General features: G+C 41.0%; 1 protein-coding gene across 1 annotated transcript in view; it reads right to left on the reverse strand.

The window, feature by feature from the left end:
- LOC124788542 (trypsin Tyr p 3.0101-like) overlaps window positions 1-22,948 on the reverse strand; it is a 119,576-nt gene extending 96,628 nt beyond the window's left edge. The window contains exons 1-2 of the mRNA XM_047255812.1: window positions 22,802-22,948; window positions 13,606-13,715 (exon numbers count right to left, since the gene is read on the reverse strand). Coding sequence (XP_047111768.1) covers window positions 13,606-13,715; window positions 22,802-22,948 — 257 coding nt within the window. The remainder of the gene's footprint in view (window positions 1-13,605; window positions 13,716-22,801) is intronic.
- Window positions 22,949-27,213: the final 4,265 nt, after the last annotated feature.

Raw genomic sequence — 27,213 nt, forward strand, 5'->3', positions numbered from 1 at the left:
CATTCTGTATGTTCAATACTTCAGTGTGTATGATTTTTTTTTTGCCATTCTGTTTATGCTAAAGAATTTTTTCAGTGCATGTGCACTTTATTTTCTGTCAAATAATTTGTATATACAGTTTCCTGATTTACTACTATGTTTTGTACTCACATTCTGTCTTTGTCTGATATATTTTGTACTCGGTGCATGTGCACAACTTTTAATTTATGTACTAAATTTGAGTATTCTGTAAATTGTAAAAATTTCTTGCGATGGCAAGTCCAAATGACTCACCATCGCTGCCAAATTTTTGCCCCCCCAGTGGAGGGTTATGAAACACGTATGTAACGTAGCAGCGATGGTGAGGCACGTTAAAATCTTTGACCAGAGAGCCTATAATCGTTGTTAGTCTGCGCTTGACCGCGCGAGTGTTGCGAGCGGTTCTCTGTCAGTAGCAGTTCGCTAGTAGTAGTCGTGCAGTACAGTCGGTCAGTAGTAGCAGCCCAGTGCGGTTGTGTGATGTAGTCTGTCGGCAACACTGGTCAAGATGCTGAATGAGGTATATTGTTAATTAAGGTAATCATCAGATAATGTAAAGTTTATTTGTTGTAATTAATTTCCAACAAGTGCCCCAATAATAATTTTGGTTTCAAAAGCAATTTTACCAAAAAAAAAATTTTATTTAATTGAACTAACGATTTCGTTCCACTTCCCTTAAAGAAAAGTTTCAGTTAAATTACAAAAAAAAAGAATATTATTATTTGCAATGCAGTTCCTCCAAGCCGTGCGCAAGAATAAGAGCAGAAATTTGACTAGCAGTTACAATGAGGTAAGAATTTAATTCTGATTTTTTTTGCACAGGGCCAAAGACCGATATTTCGATTTAATTGAATTATCATTACCACTGAGATTTTTTTATCACTGAATTGACTTTCATTATTTTCGTGAGGAACTTATACTTGGGTCAGATTGCGATTCTCACTTTTATTGTCATTAAATTTATTTGCTAGGGAGGTTACGTTTGGCTCCTATTCATTTTATATTTCATTTCTTTCAAAATTTCAGTGGAGAGGTTACACTTAGCGCAATGTCCATTAGCATTTCTATATAATATTGTCATTTATAAAATTTCGGTGGGGAGGTTACACTGTTCAATATCAATTTCACAGAGAAGAAGCTCTGCGTTATGATAAGCTACCGAGTGGCCACAGCTGAGGAAATCGAGCGCGTCAGTAATGTGACAGTGAGACGAGAGTGCATTGTAACGTGCTCTAGACAGATAGAATTCTAAAAAAACTGTATTTGTAAATGAGCTGAAGAAGTTCGAGCGACATATTAAATCGTCTCATGCTGTTAGTGCACAGATATTTCCGAAGTAATATCAGTCAGATTATCTATTTCTGTTTACAGTGCATCAGTAGTCACTGTAACATTTAATACTGCGTATATGTATGAAACTTCTGGAATTCATTTTTTTCGTCGCAATACACATTTCGTTTTACTCAATTAAAGTGTCACCGATAGTAGGGTCTTGTTGTCCTTTCCTTGCTTGTATTGTGGATGTGATGTCTGCATGAATGTTTCACGTAAATTTTCCTGTTTCTCACTGCTGCCACTGCACGTACAAAAATAAAAGAAAGTGATAAGCCAATATCTTTCGACAACCAGTAACCAGCCACCCTGCCCGTAGTGCAAAGTCTATTATCGCAGTTTCCATATTACTTTCGAATATTTATGCTATTTTCATCTTTCTGAAATATAATCGTTGCAGTTGATGTAGTTACTGTGTTGCCTGAGATCTGCAAATACGAAGATATGTTCTCTCCAGCATTCCTTTTACATGCGAAATGGTTCAAATGGTTCAAATGGCTCTGAGCACTATGGGACTCAACTGCTGTGGTCATCAGTCCCCTAGAACTTAGAACTAATTAAACCTAACTAACCTAAGGACATCACACACATCCATACCCGAGGCAGGATTCGAACCTGTGACCATAGCAGCAGCGCGGCTCCGGACTGGAGCGCCTAGAACCGCACGACCACTGCGGCCGGCTTTTACATGCGAAATCTCATTGTCTTTAATTGCAGTCGATGACAGAGGAGGAAAGTTCTGTTTGATATTTCTCTGTTGTATTAAACGTTTTATTCTTGTCTTATCACTGTTTCTACGAACTAATATCAATCATGCAAGCAGCTTATCGACCAATGCAGCAAGAAATCGATAAAGCGAAAACAAGTTTCGTGGAATGACAAAGATAATGTTCTGTTCTTCAGGGAAATTATAGGTATAAATCTGTATCTTATCTTCCGTCAGTTTTAAGTTGCAGAAAACATTTCCTATAGTCTGAAGCCTTAGGGTAACTCACTTGCTAAAGCCTGGAGAAAAACAATTTTCTTAAAGTTTACACGACTCGAACTACAAAATGTAATTTCTTTGTGGGATGAAAATTGTAAAACAATATGCGTTAATCACATTACTTCACACGATGACTTTATTACAGTTTCATTTGTGAAGATTTATACTTGGGATGTATGCACTAACCATTTCAGTTAGATGCTTGAATCTTCAGTTACTCACTAAAAACACGTCTTTCTAAAAAGTAGACTACTATCACCTATTTTTATTCTAGAAATATTTACAACCTCGAATTAAACGGGTCCAGTGAAGCAGAGGATACAACCCGTCCGCGTTGACCAATGACGTCAGAATTGGTCAGAGAGCATTTATTACACAGATGAAAGAGCCGACAATAGTGTTCAGAAACAAAGGAATACAAGAGGCGAAAATTATAGTTGACATATATCAAGGCAAGTAGTGTTTTCACGTTAGGGATACCGCGTGTTTGTATCGTATTATTTCTGTGGAATATGAAGGGGGGGGGGGGAAATGGATGGAAATATTGGTAGCATGGAATACCTCACGTCACACACACATATATATATATATATATATATATATATATATATATATATATATATAGGTTGTATCTCGAACCCCATTCGAACTGTATTGGTTAACTGCAGTACGGGATATAAATTTAGCGTACGTCGATTTCTTCGTTTTCGTTAGCATTAATATACTGTCGTCCAGTTGCACTGTATAGGTCAACTGAAGCATGGGATATAAATTTTACATGGGTTGTTTCTTTCGCCTCCGCTACCACTAACAGTCTATTCTTACGTAGATAGTAGTACTACCTATGGCAGAAGGAGCTACGTACATAATATGTGTATCCCATACTTCCGCTGACCTATATATATGAAAACGTGGAAATGGACTACGTTACGCTTGCAACCTGTACCTCAGTTGAACTACGCGAAGAGGCAATAAGACGACACATATACAATTTGTATCCTGTACTTCACTATGGGGTACAGTTTTTTTCCGCCATCGATGCTAATAGTATCGACTGAAAGTTACAGTTTTGTTTCCGCCTTCGATGCTAATAGCATCCTATTCTTTTCTTCAGCTATATAGCTATACACAACATTTGTATCCTGCTCTCCACTTGACATATGTAGGTAAATCTCATCTGTGTTACATGTGTCGTTCTTTTCGAACAGGTAGTGCCAGTGTAAATGTGAACTGAAAGACGGGATACAAATTTTAGTTGTGTCGGGCGTTTCGACTTTAATATTGCTAGTACAGATTCGAAAAAATCGTATTAATACTAGTGCTGGGAAACAAAAGAAGAACGACAGCTGCGAAATTTCTATTACGTACTGGAGTACACGAAAACATACGTAATGGTGTAATACAACAATGAAGAATGTCAAAATTGTCAAATGCAGTAAAAGAAAAAAATGGAAAACTGAATTTACCACACGGGAACACATATACACACAGACACAGATACACTCACGCACGCACACACACACACACACACACACACACACACACACATTCACACCCCACACCCCCACACCCCAACCCCACATCCTAATGTGAAATCAGCTGACATATTTCGGACGGTACATTTTCCCAACACGTTTAACAAAACATTTGAACGGACAGTATGTTTGGGGAATACTACGCCTCCTCCGGGCGTTGTGGCCGAGCGGTTCTAGGCGCCTCAGTCCGGAACCGCGCTGCTGCTACGGTCGCAGGTTCGAATCCTACTCGGGCATAGATGTGTTTGATGTCCTTAGGTTAGTTAGGTTTAAGTAGTTCTAAGTCTAGGGGACTGATGACCTAGGTTAGTTAGGTTTAAGTAGTTCTAAGTCTAGGGGATTGATTACCTCAGATGTTAAGTCCCATAGTGCTTAGAGCCATTTGAACCATTTGAACTACGCCTCCATGAATATTCGTCAAAGTGACTTTGAAGTGTGGAAATCCGGCGTTTCCCCTTCCCTACAAGAGATTTCACAGATGACCAATAACCCTCTATGCTATTTGTGCAAGCCCCTGTGGATAATGATCTGAAATCAATATTTTGATTAACTACGAGATGCTGATAACCTCTTTCCCCTAAACCCCTATATGAAAAAAAACATCTGAAATTACAGTGGAACCCTCTGCAACGTGATCTTCAAATATGCTGACCAAAACTTACTTCTTTCGAATGGGTACTACTTTAAACACTACATCGTTACACTCTTGACCTGAAACTACAGCCTCCCAAACCAATAATCCCACCGGAGGTTCCCCCCTGTTGTGCTTTCTTTTGCCAAAATTCGATCGTCAATTTCGTCCATAACACCCGGTACCCCAACGGCCCACTATATTTCATGTATTCCCCACAAACTTCCCTACAAAAAGAGTACCAAACCACAACTGTACGCTTACTCACACGACATTCATGGACACACAGCCACATAGGATATCTCAGGCACCAACAGTCCGTGATTTTCATAATGTCTCTCAAGGCGAGCTTAGATTTTTTGAACCACGTCCCTCGTCTAATGGACCGCCACAACCGGTCTTTGCTGCAGCACCATACGAATAAGTCGTGAGTACGACGACGAAATACACTTGCGAGGCGCATATGTTCGCCACACTCACGACATCGAACATACTCGGCAACGAGACCACACATTTGTAAAAAACAAATCGTGGCCAACATGTCTAGCCTCTCTCAAATCATCCAGGTTCGTCGGAACAGACAAATCCATACCTACAAACGAAAATGAGATATTAAAAATTGTTCTAAAATAAGAAACTAATATTCCAAATTACCTCAATATCACTAAGAATGAAATTAAGTACCGAATGAATAGCAGAAAAACAATTATTTAAATAAATGCACAGGAAGATTATTTTGAGTAATATGTAGCGATCTCTTGTAAAATCACATTCAATTATTTAAATGTACAATGATAGCGCTAATCCGGAACACAGAACTGTTTTATTATCTATGGCTGAAACTGAAGACATTATTATCTATGAGTAATGGATGACGTCATTGGTCAAAGTTGACGGGTTGTTTCGTTTTACTCAATTAAAGTATCACCGATGGTAGGGTCTTGTCCTTTCCTTGCTTGTATTGTGGATGTGATGTCTGCATGAATGTTTCACGTAAATTTTCCTCTTCCTCACTGCTGCTACTGCACGTACAAAAATAAAAGAAAGTGGTAAGGCAATATCTTTAGCACAACCAGTAACCAGCCACCCTGCCCGTAGTGGAAAGTCTATTATCGCAGTTTCCATATTACTTTCGAATATTTATGCTATTTTCATCTTTCTGATATATAATCGTTGCAGTTGATGTAGTTACTGTGTTGCCTGAGATCTGCAAATACGAAGATATGTTCTCTCCAGCATTCCTTTTACATGCGAAATCTCATTGTCTTTAATTGCAGTCGATGACAGAGGAGGAAAGTTCTGTTTGATATTTCTCTGTTGTATTAAACGTTTTATTCTTGTCTTACCGGCCGAAGTGGCCGAGCGGTTAAAGGCGCTACAGTCTGGAACCGCACGACCGTTATGGTCGCAGGTTCGAATCCTGCCTCGGGCATGGATGTGTGTGATGTCCTTAGGTTAGTTAGGTTTAAGTAGTTCTAAGTTCTAGGGGACTTATGACCACAGCAATTGAGTCCCATAGTGCTCAGAGCCATTTTATTCTTGTCTTATCACTGTTTCTACGAACTAATATCAATCATGCAAGCAGCTTATCGACCAATGGAGCAAGAAATCGATAAAGCGAAAACAGGTTTCGTGGAATGACAAAGATAATGTTCTGTTCTTCAGGGAAATTATAGGTATAAATCTGTATCTTATCTTCCGTCAGTTTTAAGTTGCAGAAAACATTTCCTATAGTCTGAAACCTTAGGGTAACTCACTTGTGAAAGCATGGAGAAATACAATTTTCCTTAAGTTCACATGACTCTAACTACGAAATGTAAACTCTTTGTGGGATGAAAATTGTAAAACAATATGCGCGGTTCTTTCAGAACGTTTTAATATACAATTAATCACATTCTTCACACGCTGACTTTATTACAGTTTCATTTCTGAAGATTCATACTTGGGATGTATGCACTAACTATCTCAGTTAGATGCTTGAATCTTCAGTTACACATTAACAAGATGTCTTTCTAAAAACTAGACTACTATCACTTGTTTTTATTCTAGAAATATTTACAACCTTGAATTAAAATTAAGGTTAGCTTTTTAGAGCTGATGAGCATATATTTTCCTTCATGTTCATGCCATGTTAGTGTTTGCAGTCTATTTTCCTCCAGATAGTGTCTTGTAATACGCCAAAAAATTTCAGACACTTAGCTCAGATAGATTTTTTGTGCGTAAAGTAAACTTGTCAGAAAATTTAATTCTCGGAAACTTCAATATTATATTTGATCTGTGATTCACCTCCCTTGTTCCTAATACACTCCTGTTGCATAATCTTCTTGGTTTACATGTCCTTCATCTTCTCTCTTCCATTTCTTCTTCCTCCTTGTTATTCTGGCGTCTTTAGTTGCCTCAAGGACCCACTTTCCAGCTTCGCCTACTCTCACGACATCAATTGCCAACAGTGATGGTCTCGTGTTAAACCCAGCATATATTCCTAGCAACTCTAGAACCATACATGTGCCAACTGCTCCACATTGCAACAAATTACAGGCATGGTAACTTTCGTGAAGGACAAAATAACAGAAACTGCAATTACGAGTACATAAAAGTTTATGAGGGAAACAACACTCGAGAACCAAAGTTTCACAAAGCAAACAAAAGAGCATCGCAAAGCGTATCTTCTAAAACGGCTGTCAGCTTGACTAACAGTTGTATAGGAGTCTAATCACAACTCTGACGTGTGAAAGCAGCGGAATTGTGGGTGTGGACATACACCGAGAGGTCTTTACGTTGATTCATCAAAAACTTCTTGACGTCTAATTCAGTTCTTTTAACCATTATTTTGTTAAAAAAAACTCTAAATATCGATTTAAGGTGAAATACAAAAAACCGGTTTTTTGGAGCGCATTCACTGGTAAGTTACATTAAAGTCAGTTGGATTCGAACCTATACGAGAGTATTGGAGAAAGCTTGTAATCAAATACTCATGCTCCAAAAAATAAATCTGTAACGATATGTTTTGGTATTTTTAGTTGGTACAAGTGGTACAAGGCAAAGAATATGTTTGTCAAGCAAAATGTAATAGTATTCTCAGCGTTCCCATGTATTTGCATAGAACCATACCTTAAAAGGGAACCTCCCCATCGCACCCCCCTCAGATTTAGTTATAAGTTGGCACAGTGGATAGGCCCTGAAAAAGTGAACACAGATCAATCGAGAAAACAGGAATAAGTTGTATGGAACTATGAAAAAAATAAGCAAAATATACAAAGTGAGTAGTCCATGTGCAAGATATGCAACATCTTGGACAGAGTGAGCTCAGGAGCGCCCTGGTCCCGTGGTTAGCGTGAGCAGCTGCCGACCGAGAGGTCCTTGGTTCAAGTCTTTCCTCGACTGAAAAGTTTACTTTCTTTACTTTCGCAAAGTTATGATCTGTCCGTTCGTTCATTGACGTCTCTGTTCACTGTAATAAGTTTAGTGTCTGTGTTTTGCGACCGCACCGCAAAACCGAGCGATTAGTAGACGAAAGGACGTGCCTCTCCAATGGGAACTGAAAACATTTGATCGCAAGGTCATAGGTCAACCGATTCCTCCACAGGAAAACACGTCTGATATATTCTATACGACACTGGTGACGGCATGTGCGTCACATGACAGGAACATGTTGTCGACCCACCTAACTTATACACTTGTCGAATGGGTAAAAAGATTCTTCTGCCTTGCCCGATTTAGGTTTTCTTGTGGATGTGATAATGACTCCCAAAAAAGTGATGAAAACATAAGAGTTTGTCACATAAACTGCAACAAATGAATGCAATAATTTCACAGTCGTACAGTTTTCCCTGTGCTCTGTCAAAACATATGTTTTTATCGTTTTCAAATTTTTTCGTGTGTAGGTCGTCAAATCCTGCATATGTCCAAGCAAATCTGAACATGTCCTGGAATTTTGGAGAGCGAAGTTGATTATATGTGAGTGCCTGAACTTTGATAATTGACACACGATCACGTAAACAATACTGCTCTGTGTACCTGTGCAGCTTCGCAAAATCGTAGAATCTTTTCACAAAGTATTTCACTTGCCGAAAACCAAACACATCTAACGGTTGCACAAGAGGTGTACAACCTGGAGGAATGGTAATCACGTCTACTCCCACACTAAAATTGTCTGAAAATAAAAAAAATTAAACTTTTAACGCGAGGAAAAACTTGAACCAAGGACCTCTCGTTCCGCAGCTGCTCACGCTAACCACGGGACCAAGGCGCTCCTGAGCTCGCTCTGTCCAAGATGTTGCATATCTTGCACATGGACTACTCAGTTTGTATATTTTGCTTATTTTTTCATAGTGCCACACAACTTCTTCCTGTTTCCTCGATTGATCTGTGTTCAGTTTTTCAAGGCCTATCCGCTGTGCCAACTTATAATTAAATCTGAGGGGGGTGCGATGGGGAGGTTCCCTTGTTAGATGTTGAAACCGTCGAGAACAAGCATTTCCACCACTGTTGTCTTATCCCCCGTGGTTTTTGTGTCTAGTTTCTTACAGCATTATGTGATGTACAGAGTGGTTATAGTTAAATTTTCGCTGCTTGAGAGTGCCCTCATGAAAGAGGAGTAATCGTACCTCAGCGAAGCTTTGTGGAAACATTTGTGAAGACATACAGAAGAGAAATAACGAATAAACTATTGAAAGAAACATGTCTTAATTTCCTCATGAGAGGGTAAAATTTCATAAATGCGTAACAACTTACCGTTCCAGGTTACAAAAGTTGCTCAGTGTGATGACTATATGCATCCACCAAAGTATGGGACCGCACTAGAGGTACTATTTCACAACTCTTCGCAGCACTTTTCGAACGGTGGACCATGGAACGTTCACCTTTCATGACACAGATAGTGCACTGCTTGAAAATCCCTTAGTGCGTCCAGCAGTCTCAGCAATCAAAACAATAGCTTATTCAACAGTATGGGGTGCAACTGGCCGTCGCCCTCTCCCAGGAGCAATACACATAGTGGGAGTTAATTCGAATTTCCGATTCACGTTTCTCAACTCCGGCGAAGAAACAGAACCTCTCGGTATTCCTTTAACGTATCGGCACTGGCCAAGAGTATCAACGCTATGATTTACGAGTAAAGCCTTGCTCATGTTGCCCAGACCCATTTTGATTGTCTCCAGCTGTAATGCAGATTGATGCTTCTGTTCTACTTCACCGTATCAGTACCGGCGCCCAACTACAGGTCATGAGTTAATGACACTAACAATACCAAGAACGCAAATTCTGCGGCGCACAGTATGAACATCATTCTTATAAAACTGGGTACCCCTGCGGCAACTATTTCTTCCTCTACACTGGCTCAAGTAGCCCAAGTTTAATTGCAGCCACGCTATATAATTCATACAAAATAACTATATCGGCACCCGCGCTGACAGAAATGTAAGCAAGTGCACGATGGTCGTGGATAATCGATTGTGATCCTCCACCACGCATTATGGGAGGTGAAGTTCGGCAAAAACGTATATCTCCCACAACTTTTATGCTACAGCCAGCCGGCCGCGGTGGCCTTGCGGTTCTAGGCGCCTCAGTCCGGAACCGCGGGACTGCTACGGTCTGCCTCGGGCATAGATGTGTGTGATGTTCTTAGGTTAGTTAGGTTTAAGTAGTTCTGTTCTAGGGGACTGATGACCTAAGATGTTAAGTCCCATAGTGCTCAGAGCCATTTGAACCAAACAACCGTCAAGAAGAAAACATGATCGGCTACTTGCTGCCAGAAGGAATTCTCACAAAACAAAATTTGGCTAGCCATTCTGATTTAGATGTTCCGTAGTTGTTACAAATTATTCAAGTTAGCCCTCTAACAGCAGGCCATAGCCGTCATTTCCCCCCTACTACCGCTACTAATTTTGAAATAACATATTGTATAGACATCTCACTATTATTGTTATTATTATTATGCAAATTATTAATGTTATTGATCGAAATAGATCTGTTTAGAACCGCACAAATTACTAGCAGCAGTAGTAGTAGCGCTTGATGTGTCACGTCCCAAGATAATCAACAATGTTTCGCTGGTACTACGTGATGAATAATTGGTCAGGTGCCAATCGGACTCGTGCACTGAGGGCTTTGTACAAACTTAAATATATATACAGATAGTGCATACATCCCGGGAATCGAGAAACTCGAAGATTTGTGCATGTTATCGACGTTGATACCGGCAGGATATCGGTAGTAGGGTACGAAGACTTTCGAGAAAATTTTAAGTTTGAAGCCGGATAACAAATGTCAAAAAAAGTTTTCAGCTTTTTTCTCTTAGTTGTCCTGTGAAACACTGCTTTTTGCCAAATTAAATGATTCTTTGTCATCGGAAAGTACGTATAGATCTTGTTGAGTGAGTTCGCGAGTATCAAAATATGCGACATAAATGGTGGCATCTTTTGACTGCATTCTATTAGAAGCTTACATTTATTACACCGCCAACGGGCGACAGACCTTAGTAAGTGACATAAATTTCAACTTGAGATGTATAGCCATTCCTAATAAAAACGAGTTTCAACAGACGGATAGACAAACTGTTGGATAACAAATGACTTTTTTTACATTGGTATAGCAACAAAATTAACAGTTTTCGCATTTTTTCCTTTAGTTGTACTGTTAAATCTTGCTTTTCGCCGAATTTCATGATTCTAGATCAACGGGACGTACCCTATTGATGTTGATGAATGAGTTTGCGAGTGTCAAAATATGAAACATAAGTGGCCGTATCTTTTGATCTGATTCGCTTACACGCTTACATTCATTACACCGCCAAAGGACCTTTGAGTTTAGCATGTGACATAAATTTCGACTTGATACGCCAATCTGTTACTGAGGAAAAGGATATTTAACAATCGGACAGCGAGACAGACAACAAAATTATCCTAAAAGTGGTCTGTTTTTACCGACAGAGGTACAGAATACCAAAAAAAGAAGACGTATGTAACGTCGTGGACCAGATCGCTTAGTACGATGTTGACAATGCAAAATAAGGAATATGAGGAAATTATGTGCCAGTTCTCAGACTTTGACAATTTTATCTAAAATATGGTTGTTTTCTCCTTTTTCCGGGTCCTTTCTAAAGCAGTGAAGCCTTGGAACATATTTGCAATTATACCTAATGGCTCTGAGCACTATGGGACTTAAAATCTGAGGTCATCAGTCCCCTAGAACTTAGATCTATTTAAACCTAACTAACCTAAGGACATCACACACATCCATGCCCGAGGCAGGATTCGAACCTGCGACCGTAGCGGTCTATACCTAGCTACTTTTACTCAGAAACTAAAGTACTTTACGATTCCTACAGCTGTGTCACGCACAGTTCTAAATGAGGTTTCTGCCTCCATGTTTGTATCTTCTGACAAACAAAGAACTGGCATTTCATAGAACCGTATGTGCCTGATTTTGAAGAACTTTCCCTGCAAGTACGCAGCGTGAAGACTGCGGTTCAATGCCATGTAGCAAAGAGATAACAAGGAGAACACATGAAGTATGAAGCCCAGTAGGCAAACAGTCAACTTAAGCGGCCTCCCATTTGGAAAAATGGGATGGAGTCATACAAACGGTTGATTCAAAGATGAATCTTCACCATTTTGCGTGAATTTATAGCAAGAGGGTTTAACACAGTGCCAAAATTCTATAAATTTTTCAATTGCAATTTATTTTATTCCGTTGGAACTTTCTTGTGGCATACTACATTACCAAGTTTACTTAATTAGTCAAATCATTGCTGTGTGTTTGTTTTAGAGTTAATGTTCTGACATGTAGATAGTACTAATTTAATTACTTTGTAGCTTTTCCCATTCTCTGCCTAATGAAATTGAGTGTTTGAACCGGTTCTTTCGACATTTTAAATGGCCTGTCAAGCATTGATATTGCTGATTGTTGTAGGTGTCGTTAGGAGACGTCAAGGCCAAATGTATTGAAATGTTCTGGGCTATAAATTGTTTTGGAAGACTTTTTTGGTACTTAGTTTTTTTGTATTGGTACAAATGTGGATCTTACTATGTAGATGAGGAGATGATATCCGGTTGTTGCGATTCTGCAGTTTGGTTGACTCGAACCTGAAGTCTGTGTTACACATGTCTTAGCTCCACAGCTGGTAAGTTAAACTGTAGTTTGACATGCAGCTGACTTCCCAATTCGTAAATATATCATACAGCATAAATGATCAGGGTTATTGTGTACCACATTAGTGTAACTATGTTTATCAAACTGACGTTACGCCAGATTATTTCATCAGCGTTAGATTATGCATCACCTCAGACTACTGCCTGTGAAAAGACACCTTAAAAAGAAAGTCATAAACGTAATTATGCACAAAACAGATTAATCACGACTGGCAGAAGGAACTGGCTATGGTTTTCTTGAAAAACTATTCCAGCATTCATCATAAGTGATATCAGAAATTAATAGTTATCCTAGTTAATGAATGCTGCAAGGAATGATATACTGTTGTACACAAATGGAGAGCTTGCATTCACACCACTAATAATACCTTACTTGATTTTAGCCCTAGTTTTCCTTCCTTGGCATTCTCCCGAATGGAGCAAGATGAAACTCTGACCCATACACGTACGCCAAGCTGTGTACCTCACAACCGTAGCAATGTCAAGTGAAACGTCATTGAGTGCTTCAAAATATTTTGAATTCCATCTTTTACAGATAGAAATTCTGCAAGGCTATTTACGTAATTGTAATATTTGTGTTAACATGGAACATAACGCGTAAACCGAGCGAGGTGGGGTAGTGGTTAGCACACTGGACTCGCATTCGGGAGGATGACGGTTCAATCCCGTCTCCGACCATCCTGATTTAGGTTTTCCGTGATTTCCCTAAATCACTTCAGGCAAATGCCGGGATGGTTCCCTTGAAAGGGCACGGCCGATTTCCTTCCCCATCCTTCCCTCACCCGAGCTTGCGCTCCGTCTCTAATGACCTCGTTGTCGACGGGACGTTAAACACTAATCTCCTCCTCCTCCTCCACCTTCTCACTGCTATAATGCGTAAGCTACAGGTTTGTGGACAAATCTATAAGATAAGTAGTGATATATGGGAGGAGTGTTTGGGATTTATTCACTCACATATCTCCGTTGGTGTAGAAGACACAGTGGGCTGCCGTGACGAGATTGTTAGCGTCAGCGATGGTGGCGCCGCAGAACGGTCGAGTTTCGCCGCTCATCCACAGTCCAGCCTGCAACAGGGGTGCGTTTGACAGTGTAAATCACAACATTCTCCTAGAAATACTGTACATTCAAATATTTGACGGCTTAAAAAACGAATGACTCGTGTTTTATTTCTTGGAAAACAATAAAGACGAGGAGTATTCCCTGACCCGAAATGTAAAGCTGTTTAATTTGTTATAGGCCTATAAACAGAAGTTCTGTTTCTTCTCCAGATTGAAACGCCTCAACAGAGCCGTTCCATAAGAATATCCCATTAACTAAAGCAGTTATTAATTATTTGGCCTTACGGTGTAACTGTGGTTGACTGTATGAACCGCTCCAGAAGGACAGACTGATGGCAGAAAAATGTTTTTCTTGCCACAAAACCAAGTATTTTCAAAATGTCATCAATGTTTGATTATATCATGTCACTTACTGTGTTCCACGTTTCCACATGTATACCTTTTCCTTTCCCCGAACCGTCTCGTGCGTGTGCAAGTGAACAAATGAGTGTTTGAATGTCTTCTCTGTCTATTTGTGGTGGAAGATGAGTTGGTCGTCGTCTGCTGGAGCGAGAGCTGTGTGCTCGCTGCTTGGTGGGGAGAGCAGTGTGACCAACTGAAGATCCTTGTACCTGGACGGAGAGGTGTAGTCTTTCTGGAGGTGGCGTTGTTTGTCTGTTAGGTTGGTGCCAGAAGCTCTCTCTGGTTTCCGTTTTCGCGTAGTAGCCGGTGAAACCTTTGTGGAGAGGAAGGCATTCTGCTGCTGGTTTCTGGTGTGTAAAGAAGCAGTCCCATGTTGCTCTGCTAGGAACTTCCGAAATTTGCGTTTTGTCCGTTGTAAAATAGCCGGAAATATTTAAGTTCCGTTCATCTGAAACGCTATGGGTCTCCCAGAGGCTTTGTGCTATGAGGTAGCAGTAACAGCTGACTACTATGTGCAATTTTTGCACTGACCAGACTTGACTTTGTCCCAGTGGAACAACGTGGTGAAATTCACCCACCACAGAAACTTCCCATCATGTTTAAGCTTCGTGTGGAAGTAAGGGTGATTGTTCCTACGTGAGTGTGCGTTTTTCAGTTTCTTTACGCCCTTGAATTCTAAACTGATCGTCGTGCCCTTTGTTCCAATTGTAATGGTTGTGATTTTCCTTTATAATAAGTTTCTTTCGTTGTGACCTTAAGTAATTACATGTTATGATTTTATTTGTGAATTCTCGAAGTTTTCATGCAAGTGCGGAAATCTGCCGTGACAAATCTATTGTGTGGGAAGCACGTGGGTGTGGAATAGGTGGAGGCCTTCAGCCGGACCAGATCATTCCCCATCGATTTGATTTATCCGTCTGCTATTCTGTGATAATAAATGCACTCCCTCTGCCCACTTTTCCCCTTTTGCATGGGAGTGCTGGTGGTGGTTCTTGCTTAGTCTCCCTTCTGAGTCTGAACTGAGTAATTGAGCGTATGGCCATTTCCTTATTACTACAGTTCCTTTTCCTTCCACTGAAGTTTACAAATTTTACGATCTTCTCATTAAAGAGAAGCAGTTTTGTTCCAGTGTCAGGCAAGCGTTACAATGTAATTGATTCCCGCCGTTATTGAGCACTGTTAATTGAGTAATATACCATAAATCCTGCTTATTATTTCATGATCGTTAGGTTAATACCCGATTTTAATTGTAAAATCCATACGAATGCTCTGAACATTTTATATGTTTTGACGAGTCATTGCATAAAATCAGTAATAAAAGGGACGGTGAAAATCGCCAGAACAATTTAATTAAGTGATCAAAAAAAAGGGGAAAAATAATTTTAAATCCCTTTTTTTATTAACATTTTTCAGTTCGGTCTCTTCTCTTGTCTTAAGAGTCGGTTTCGGCTGGTGGCGACCCTGAAATTCTATCATATTAGTTGTTAAGTCTGAATGCCCCCAAGGTACTAAAAGTAGCATACTGATTCATGGGCCCTAGGTCAAGTTGCTAGTGCAGACTCTGTGCAAGACCTAAGCATCCTACTTACAAGATGACACAATTATTATAATCAATACGGAGAGAAATAGAATTAAAGAGCAACTTGCAAATGATTTATTTGAATAAATTACTGACGAATGTTCATGCAATCACTTTGAAAGAAAGATGCAGCACCATGGATGAATTTGAGTCATCGCTACAAATTCATAAATGTGAATGAATATTCATATTTTCGATATTCAGACTGAAGAGAACTTGATTTGAAAACACATTTTAGAGCTTCTCGGGAAAGTCTGATCACCCACTTTTGCACTTCGTTGTGGCAAAACGTGAAGAGGGATGAATTAAGAAGGTACCATACTTACTTTATTTTCAGTTAGTTACTTGTGTAAGGTATATTCTAAGTAAGTCAGTTTTAAGATAAAGTTTTTATTTCGCAGTGAACACATAGTGTGTTGTGGGGCGATCACTCTGTTGTAGAAATAAATCAAAATCCAAGATCGCTTAAATACTGTTTACTGGATAACCGGTTTCAACACACTAAAGGTGCCATCATCGGATCTGAATGTAGCTGAACATTTATACACCATTTGGATACAACGATAAATGAGTCAGGCCAGCTGATATAAAATCACTGTCACGGAAATAAAAAAATAAATAAAAAACTACTGCTTTCATGGTCATTCTATTCCATGGATGGAATAGAACAACTGGTCTCATGGTCATTCTATTCCACGGATGTCGTGTTGTCCTCATATCATTTCATCAGTCGGCCCTGTAGCCGAGTGGTTCTAGGCGCTTCAAGTCCGGAACCACGCTTCTACCGTGGTCGCAGGTTCGAATCCTGCCTCGGGCATGGGTGTGTGAGATGTCCTTAGGTTAAGTTAGGTTTAAGTAGTTCTAAGTCTAGGGGACTGATGACCTCAGATGTTAAGTCCCATAGTGCTTAGAGCCATTTGAACCATTTAAAATCCGAATAAATAAAACTCGACCTGGATATCTGCCACCCACCCCCACCCTCCACCCGCATGCCCCAAAAAAATTGTATCGATATGGCATATTTAACCAGACCGCCTATGTGACATGCCCCTTGTATGTTTTACATTGTTATAACAGGGCTGCACTTACGTATAGGTCAGTAGGCCCAGACGAGAGGAAAAAAGGTACCCAAAGATCTCGATACGCGCTTGTCGTTTTAATAGACTTGGTCCCAAAGGACAGCATGTAATTTGGAAACGTGGAGGACAAGCAAGCAGCCAACAGCACTGTCACTAGCGTTCAGTTGGACGGCGACTGCGAATATCGCCGGTTTCAACTGCTTTGCAGTTACCTTTCGAATCCATTCGTGTACAACAGTGCTTGCTAATGATGATATTATTACCCCTGAAGGGTAGTGGAAGTTACAGCTTGTAAAAAGATTTTATGAACAACAACTTTCTCACATAGTCCACCCTCTACACACATACTTTGTACTTCGAACCAGGCTTCTACGACAGTAATATTGAGATATATATGTCGCGTATGCTTAAATATCTCATGAAAATCCTTTCTCCGAGCTCTAGATAGTAGGCACACTAGACCGAAATTGCTTCGGTATTCACTTCGCAACGATAATTGATCTAACTGACAGCACAGTACAGCAGTAACTATATAATGGCTAGCACACTGCAGTAGGACCCACTCAGTATTATTATTATTATTATTATTATTATTATTATTAGTTCAGTGATCAGACATAAAACCCTGGCAGCCTGAAGTCTTCCAGCTTCTGCCAGTTCAGGAGTACGGAGTCCAGTTATTAAAAGATTTACGATATCATTATTAAATTCAGTCATCAGTTGCAAATATATTTCTCTTTCGCTTTACTGGTTTCCACAGGTTAATTTTTCAGCTTCAAAAGCCTACAAAATTAGGTATATTACAAATTTTTTGACCTTCGCTATACATTTATGTAAAGTATAAGGATTATTTTACAGAAACTTAATTAGATTCGTTTAGCACATTTCAGTATTTTCTTAGAAGCATAGTCCCATACCATGATATATCCAAAAATATATATGTTGTATCTGATTACTGTAAACACAAATTGACAATTTAAAGTAACTGAATCAAGTCCATGTGCATGTCAAGCTGTTGTACCAGCAGCATATAAAAAATGTAGCTAAGGCACATAAAGTAGTTACATATAATAAATTTGAAAAACACGTGGCAAATAGTTGTATTATATAAAAGGAAAGGGCTAATTCTCACATGCTATGCAATCAAAGTAGTGTTTGTTTTTACTATAAGGTGATCAATCAACAAATCTTTTGAATTTGGGTGCAAATAAGTGAATTTTATCCATAGTGGATGCTGTTGAACTCCATGACTGTTCCTTTATAGGGCTTAGAAAAATTTCCGCTACCGGTCACAGTAAAAGATTATTTATTTGTCACATGACCGGTTTCGGGCTTGTGCCCATGCTTAGGTGTTTATACAGCTGGAGATCACTGTATAAGTACAAAAAAATTATTTACTGGTGTATTTGTACGGTGATCTCCAGCTAGCGGAAATTTTTCTACGCCCTATAATTGGGTGGGAATGTTTAGATATTTCAAATTCTTCTGAAAGGTTCATTTTGTAGCCCTTGTCAACAATATGAAAATTTACCATGTTAAGAAAGGATGGAGTAGAAAGACTGTGTTTTCTGCAAAAGTTGACATATATTAATTCTCACCGTCTTTTTGTGTAAATGCTCATGAAAGTGAGTCTTAAATGCCCTCCCTGTCTGTCCTACATAAAAACTCAGACATAAATTGCACCGTGTTTTTATATAGCCAAGATTTGACAAATTTATCAGCCGGAGCTTTCTCATTGTGCTCTTTCCAGCTGTGTCTACGTTACAGGATTACTAGTTTGTATCCCACATAATAGCACGACTAGTTTGGGAGCCAGTGGGGCGTATTCAACGATTACTGTGACTTCAGAGGTTATTCCCTTCCAGTACTCCGAGTACGTACCATTGAAATCCGCCATCACCTGACATAAAAGTAAACCTTTTGTCAGCTAGCTGCTACTGAACCATCTTCGAGTTCCTACTGTAAGTTATTCTTGTCGTTTGTTTACACGGAATAAGGGAATTTGTCTGTAACAATTAAATCAACTAAATAATGTGGTAACAATTCCCTGTGCTAACTGCCGATGAAGGAGTCGAACAGGAAGCACATTTTCAGTGGAAGGAGAGACGCTTAGTGTGCACTATGTATGCGGATATTACATGTTTCGCTTCTCCCTCAGCATTGGCCACTAGCACTGTGGTATCACATATTGATATCATCCCAAATGCCTCAAAGTTGTCAGCGGAATCGCAAATTGCTGTCAAACGTCGATAGCGCTCGTGTCGGATCCAGTGGACCCAGTGGAACACGCCCGCTGAGCCACGCCTCCAGATCTGGACTACGAGCGCCCTCTGCTGCCGCAGTACAGGATGGCCGGCGGCAGCCCGCAGCCCTCTCACGCATGGAGCCTGTTTGCTATGTGAAGCTACGCAGACGCCGCCCAATCGCCGCTCGCACTCCATCGTTCATGCTTTAGTAAAGGAAGTGTCATCCTTATTGACATTGATAGCTAGCTTCATATGCTTCGAGAAATACAAGTTAAGTAAATCTTCTGTTTACTGTGTTAATTTGTTCGCTAATCTCTTCCGCTCCTGTCCAGCTTTCCTACAATGGCAGCTGTTGCTCCACACTGAAGCTCAGCTCTCCTTACGATTGTACACTATAAGTATTACATTAGTTAACTACGTACAACACGTTAACTCACTATAACCCTTCCACCAGCATATACATACGATGTGTGACAATAATGTAATGAGACTGATGTGAGAAAAAAATGTTGCTCACCGTTTTAATCAAGTTTAGTGTTGTCTCCTACAATGTAGTTCCCTTCTGATTGAACACACTTTTTCCAGCGCTTCTGCCATTGATGGTAACAGTTCTGGTACTCATCTTCTGTAATATCCTCCAAGATCCTCGTCACAGCTTTTCGGACATATTGTGTCGTTTGAAAATGGGTGTCCCTTGAGCGCCGTTTAGACTCTTGGAAATAGAAGAAAGTCGCACGGAGCGATATCTGGTGAATAAGGTGGCTGTGGCAGTACTGAAATTTGTTTTGATTTTAAAAATTGCTGTATTGACAGAGCAGTATGGGATGGCGCATTATTGTGATGCAGAATCCAATTATCAGCAATATTGGCACAGACACGAAGAACTCTTTTACGAAGTCTTTCTAAAATTTCTTTGCAGTAGTATTGGTTACCTGTTTGTCCTGGAGGCACTCAATTTTTATGAACAATTCCCTTGGAATCAAAGAAGCACACAAGCATACATTTCACTTTTGACTTTGAAATGCGAGCTTTTTTTGGTCTGGGTGATCCCTTTGAGCACCATTGCGAACTTTGGCGTTTTGTCTCTGCATCGTACTGAAGCTTTTGCAGCTTACCATGAGTTGTCGTCGCGTTTTCACCCAATTTAAAGCAAGAAGAAATGGCATACCGTTGCGCAATATTATGCGCTTCCATTTCCGTGACGAGAGAGACAAACACGTGTTCACTTATTACAGCACAATTCACGACTGAACAGTTGCATCGATGTGCTGCTTGGACTAGAAGCAGCTTATAGACCAAGGTCAAAGATATTGTGCCTACGCAAGCCTGCAGGGTTGCCACATCATGCAAAGAAAATCAGGCTCATTACTTTATTGTCGCTCCTCGTAGAGTGAAATACGTTTTGCGAAATGTTTGGCCCTGCAGCATGAAGGTGGTGTGTTTTCGTACATAAGCCTTCGTTCAAAGTGACTCCTGTTCGATTCCAGCTGCAAGCTATCTTAGAGAGTAATTCTAATTTAGAAACACGCTTTATTTATCTTATGCGTGTAGTGATTTTTAGTTAGTTATTTTTTATTAGATAGTAATGCAACATTGTTCATGGGGGTATGTGGTACATGAAGCGCCACCACTATTACTCTACTACTAGTCTGAGACTAAATCGGGCGATTAGCATCAGTAATAATAGTGATTTACATAATAACAATAGTAATAATGAAGTATCTGTATAGTAAGTTATTTCAGAATTACTAATAGCAGTACATGGTAGGTGACAGCTCTGACCTGCTGCTAGGCTAACTCGAATAATCTGCGAGAACACCCAATCAGAATGGACAAGTGTGCAGTCATAATTAAGCTTCGACTTTTCTGTCTTTTCAAGTTCAAAGATTAATGATGAGTATAGTTTTAGCGTAGCCTGATTCCGGAAGTAGATTAAAAGTATTGTTTTACAAAAGTGAACACTTCAAATATGGACCTACGTAGTACGACCTGCCAGTCAGCCGAGAAAAGGACAAGTTGTTTCCTAGTTAAAAAAAAAACAGATTCTACTAAAAAACAAGAAAAATAGGATGATCACCCAGAAACTGACATTCAGGTTAACTGTGAAAGTTAAAATTATTTATTTTTATTTCCTTTGCGAGGTTGTTGTGGTTAATCCTCTGTGTTGTATAATTCTCTCTTCATACAACTCAATAGTCACACTTCCTTTTTAAGAAAGTGGTTCGAATCCTAGAGGGTGAAGAGCTTTTCGTTACCAGAGTTCAACTTGAAGCAGGAAGAATGAGATAGCTGACACATATGAAACAGTTCCTCGTTCATATCCTGATAAAAATTTCAAATCTCTCATGGCGTCTCATGCAGTAAGGATATAGAACACATGGTGATCCGTCCGCCAAATGAGGTCGTTACGTTCTGCGACTCCGTTGTTTCTATACAGGTTGGTCCCGGAGAAGTGGTCAATATTCGCTGATATGACAGTTACAACGGGCTAAAATGTGCGCATCTTAAGAGCTACGAGAACTGCTTCATCTTCGATAGTATCACATAAACGTTTCCTACTGCAGGTTCTGTACTTTCCTTAACATGGGTGGTGACAGCACAGGCCAAAATAAGAAAAAATGATCATTAAAAATGGACTCTGAAACGAATACCGTAAGAACTATGAACACATGTTCAGTAGAAGAGATGTGTCTCGCAGCAGCGAAGATGAGCAACTCATATCTCTTCAGGTATGCGCTTTAGAGGTAATGTTTACTGGATTTTTTTCGCATGGAAAGTAAAGAACTTGCAATAGAAGAGATTTACCTCACAGTATCGAAAGTAAAGTAGTTTTCATAGCTCTTAAGGTATGCATTTTAGAGTCAATCTTTACTAGACATTTTGGCTTCAAATGATAGTTTATTGTATTGTATATTAACAGGGGGCCTAGAAATGACGGAGAGGCTCCGTCACCGCTGCAGCCGCAGTGGTCCACAACCCCACGACGACTACCGCAGCCCACTTCACCCCTCCGCCGCCCCACTCTTTCAGGGCTATTGAGTGGTTCGGCCCCGGTCGACCCCCCTCCCCCAGGGAACGTCTGACACCAGACGAGTGTAAGTCATATCCGGCCGTGGTGGCCGAGCGGTTCTAGGCGCTTCAGTCCGGAACCGCGAGACTGCTGCGGTCGCAGGTTCGAATCCTGCCTCGGGCATGGATGTGTGTAATGTCCTTAGGTTAGTTAGGTTTAAGTAGTTCTAAGTTCTAGGGGACTCATGACCTCAGATGTTAAGTCCCATAGTGCCAGAGCCATTTGAACCATTTTTTGTCATTCATATGTTTGCGTGGTAGAGTAATGGTGGTGTACGCTTACGTGGAGAACTTCTTTGCGCAATCGCCGACATACTGTAGCTGAGGCAGAATAAGTGGAACCAGCCAGCCTTCGCCGACCCAGATGGAAAACCGCCTAAAAACCATCCACAGACTGGACGGCTCACCAGACCTCGACACAAGTCCGCCGGACGGATCCGTGGCGTGAACCAGGCGCTCCTTGCCACTCCGGCACCGTGATTCGCTCTCGCTTTAATCTCTCGTTGTTATCAACAACATAAACGTAACACTACACTTTACATGTGCCCAAATCACTCACCTGCACTAAACAGTTACGTTTTACATCTGACATAGCTACCGAAGTACTATCAGCTAGAAATGCCTGCACTAGTCAACAGCCACTCGGAAATGATAGTTCCTTCGCTCTTGCAGGGCAGTTCGAGTCACTCGTTGCACAGGTCGACTGACGCCACTCACCTGGTAGGGGAAAGCGCCCTCGGGTGCGTTGCTACCACCCAGTATCCGGGACTCGGCCGTTTTTGTCGAAGATGTCGCATTCACTGGAGTTACGTTGTCACGTGCAGGAAGGCTCTGCAGTGTTGTCGCTCCATCTGTAAGAGACATTCCATCAGACAGAATGAGATGAATTTGAGGCTCCACGCCTGTCATAGAACACCAGAAGCCGAAGTTGTTAAGGTAAAGCTAGTGCGAAGATAGACAGTTTGATTTTTATTTCACCGGGTAAAAAACACTGACGGAAAAAAAATCGCAGAACCAAGAAGTATTTGGGCAACATAAACGAAGGTTGGTAAGCGTGTTTCTACATCAGAAAGACGATATCAATTCGAATTTCGCGTCAGTCGCATAAAATTGGCGCCAATAGCCCCACTATTAGGGTGCAAATGAGGTTTGCTTTAAATACGAGAAGCTGGATGTTCCTTTTGTGATATTAAAGAAAGACTTGGTAAGGATATCGCCAATGTGCATGACTGTTGGCAGCGGTGTTCACGAGAATGTACGGTCGCAAGAAGGTCGGGTTCCGGACGGTCATCTGGCACTACCTTCATGTACGGTGTATGGCTCTGACGCATCGTACTGCATCTGCAGCAGCAATTTGAGCAGCAGTTGGCATCATAGTGACATAACAAACTGAAATACATCGATAATTTAAAGGATAGCTCCCAGCCAGCCGCCCTCTTGCGTGCATTCCACTGACCACAAGCCACCCTCATTAGCGACTTCAGTGGCGTCAAGCGAGAACTGACTGGAGGGAAATGTGGAGGTCTATTGGGTTTTCTAATGAGGCTGGTTCTGCCTCGGTGAAAATGATGGCCGTGTGTTGATTAGAAGAAGGCCAGTTGAAGACCTGCTACAAACCTGTCAGCGTGCTAGAGACACTGGATCTATACTTGGAGTTACGGTCTGGGGTGCGATTTCGTATGACAGCAGAAGCACTGTCGTGGTTACACCATGATACCTGACTGGTGATTTGACATATTGGGCCACCATTCATGAACAGCACTCCAGTGGGATAACGTCCCCCACACACCACTGTTGTAACTCATCATGCTCAACATGAGCATCAACATGTCGTCTTAGCCAGCTCGATTACCATATCTGTCTCCAACCAAACACATATGGGACATCTTCGAATGACATTTCCAGCATCAACCACAAACAGAATTGACCAACCGCTTATTGACGGACCAAGTGCATCAGCGATGGAACTACTGACATCCGGCACCTATACAACACAATAAATGTACGTCTGTATGTTAGCATTCAACATTCTGGCGGTCATACCGGTTATTAATGTATCAGCATTTCTTATTTGCCATGGCATAGCTTGTGTTGATATTAATCTGTGGTCTTGCAACGTTAATCGCTTAAAAATCTTACCAAGACAAATGTGTTCCCGAAATTTCATTGCTCTACTTTTATTATTTTTTGGCGCTGCGTTTTTTTTTTCCATCAGTGTATTAGTCACCCCCTGAAAAGAGCGGGCTGGTCGCTTAGAAACGCAATAGGTGGTGTAGAATCGTTGCCAGGTCGTCACGTTACAGTCCACTGCTGAACTAAATCATGACAGTGAAGTGTTGTGTATGTATCAGTAAGCTGAAAGAAATCAGCGTAGTAAGGCGGGCCAGCATGAAGACGTACGGAATGGCAGAAAGTAGCTGTTGTGTTTGGACTTACCCACGATCACACTGTAAATGATAATTTTGAACTTGTTGGTATACCAGTCCAGACAGTCCAAAGTGTTGCTACAGCACAGAGAAGTAAGAGCTAATAATGATGAAAATTTTATTACAACTGGCTCACATTGACACAAGCAACTTCAAATTACGTCAGAGACAGAAGTGGGAGGAGGAAGCAAGCCAGTGCGTCGCAAATGAATCTCGTAGCCGACGACTCGTTAGCTCGTAAGACATGTTGCAAGGAACTGTATCTCTTTCACAAGAGCACATAGCGAAGGAGCGACACAGCAGTTAACAACCTGTTAAGTGAATGTAGCCGAATATAAGGAGAGCACATTCGGTTATTACGAATAGAATCTGTTAAGTGAATGTAGCTGAATATAAGGAGAGCACATTCGGTTATTACGAATAGAATCTTGCGTCGTAACCTCGTTCTAGCTGCCTTTAAATACTCCAGCTCTCGTCATGAATTGATCGTTGGGATCGATAATAGCATTCACAGTAATTGCACTCGATTCCATGACTACGATACTGTAGTGAAACTACGTCCTAATGGTCGAGCACAGTCTGTGAACTAGCCGAAAGTGTACTCAAGGTAATGGCCTTCACCTGATGAACGTTATACTGCTGACAGCCTACCATTAGCTGATGCAGAAAGTGGCTGTCTACCGACAACGCCACATCGCACTTTGCTGTCAATACCAAACATCAACGCAGAAGCCAGCAACAGGGCCTCTTGGGGGTCACGTTCCTGTTCAACACTCAGGCAGCTTTGGATGCCGAAACCTAACAGCGGTAGGAAGAAGATCAACATCGCGGGTGGGTCATCAAGGGTCATCACGGAATTCGAAGTGGAGCCGAATACACTCCAGCAGCCAGCCCGAAACGGCCATGCCTACTCGCAGGCAGTCAGCCTCAGAGCGAGGGTCGCTGACATCTCCTGGGCACGCAACCGCTGAGCTGACTCGGCGGACGTCAGCCAGAATGCAACACGCAGCTGAATGAGTAACAGCCGCCCTGGTGCGGAAGAACGACAACTTGCAAACCTTATCTATAAATACTGAACTCTAATAAGGCTTCAGTAGAGTCTAAGACGCCTGACAGGTGACCAACAGCTACACTGACTTCGCGCAGAGGTGTTTCCGGCAAGCCCCCTGTAGTGTCTACATGGAATGATAAACCGCCCACTCCCATGCAACCAGGTGTAGGAACAGTGGTATAAAAGGATCCTAACCAACAGGAAGATGAGATGAATGGTACCCTTTGTCGGCATCATTACTCACAGGGGCACATAAGGCTGCAAGTCTTCAGTAGGCCAAATAACACAGACACTTGATAGTAGCTGACTGAAGGCGTGTTGACTGCCTCTTTTCTCAAATGCAGTACGTCTAGTTCACAGACGGCTCAAGAAAGCATTAGACTCACAGTGTGTGGAGGGTGAAGTTCAGTCCAGAGGAGTTCCTGTTATTTTTTGGGTTTTATTTATTTATGTCAATGATTCCGGCCCGCCCATTCAGATTACCATTAACATGGACCAGGATGTTCATTTCAACATTCTTGGTGACCAAATGATTTGTTTGATAAACACTCATGCATCCTATCACAACTCGACTGGCCCGCTAAATCACTTGATCTGACCCGCATCGAAAATGTCTTGGCCAATTTGTAACATCGGGTGAAACACAGCAGTCAACATCACCGCAATTTGGTAGTTCTACGAAACCTAAGCATCAGCTAGCGGGCTTAACTTAATACGGAATATTTGAAGAAGATTGTAGTTTCTCTTCCTTGCCAAACTGAGGCCATTAGCAAGAGTAGAGGTGGTTTTGCGCACTATTAGCGTGACGCCACCTGAAAGGCGTACTAATTTTTTGTCCTATGTACTTATCCAAGAATCAGATTTGCAGAGAGCGTTGATCTACAATTTCTTATAATCAGGCCGTGCGCCTGTATCGTTTGTTACATTTCACACCTCTCAACAGTTTCACATTCAGTTCCCAATGTCCCATGGCGTGAAGGAACGCGGTTTAGTTGATAGTGATTAATCTATCGAACACGGACGTTCAGCCTGCTAGCCTACCCTCTGTCTTCTTCCACTAACAACACAGACACATAACACGCCACGACGCACTCTTCGGTATTAACTGGAGCAAAACATGTAGTCAAACCACAATACTCATACATTCCTAAGAATATCTGTGTGCGAGGGACGAAATTCGGCAACAGATAAACTACTCTTGCAGCAACCTATTCAGTGCGACTTCCTCTTGTACTATTGGAACGGACACCTTTTCCCAGCATACATTCAGACATACACAAACAAAATTTTAATTTTTTTCTCTGGATCAGTGTCATGAAAGAGCTTAAGTTTGGTTGAGTCCTCCACTCATGACTAAGATTTTTTGGAAGGTTTCGCTTGGTTATCAGGCGAATGTCGGCTCTGATAATCTGGTAATTTTAATTGAGACTGGACGGAGCAGTACTAAATTCAAAATTGAGGACTAAGAGTAAATTGAATACTACTGCTGTCAACAGGAAGTACCGTGAATAAATGAAACTAGTTTGTTCCCACCTAACAAACACAGCACGTAGCGATGACATGTACGCTGTTGTGCAGATACTTGCATCGTAATACAGACACAAAGACAAATGGAGATAAGAAATCAAACGAAATAGAATTACTGTGTAACA

Source organism: Schistocerca piceifrons, chromosome 3, assembly GCF_021461385.2.
Source record: "Schistocerca piceifrons isolate TAMUIC-IGC-003096 chromosome 3, iqSchPice1.1, whole genome shotgun sequence".
Classification (NCBI taxonomy): domain Eukaryota; kingdom Metazoa; phylum Arthropoda; class Insecta; order Orthoptera; family Acrididae; genus Schistocerca; species Schistocerca piceifrons.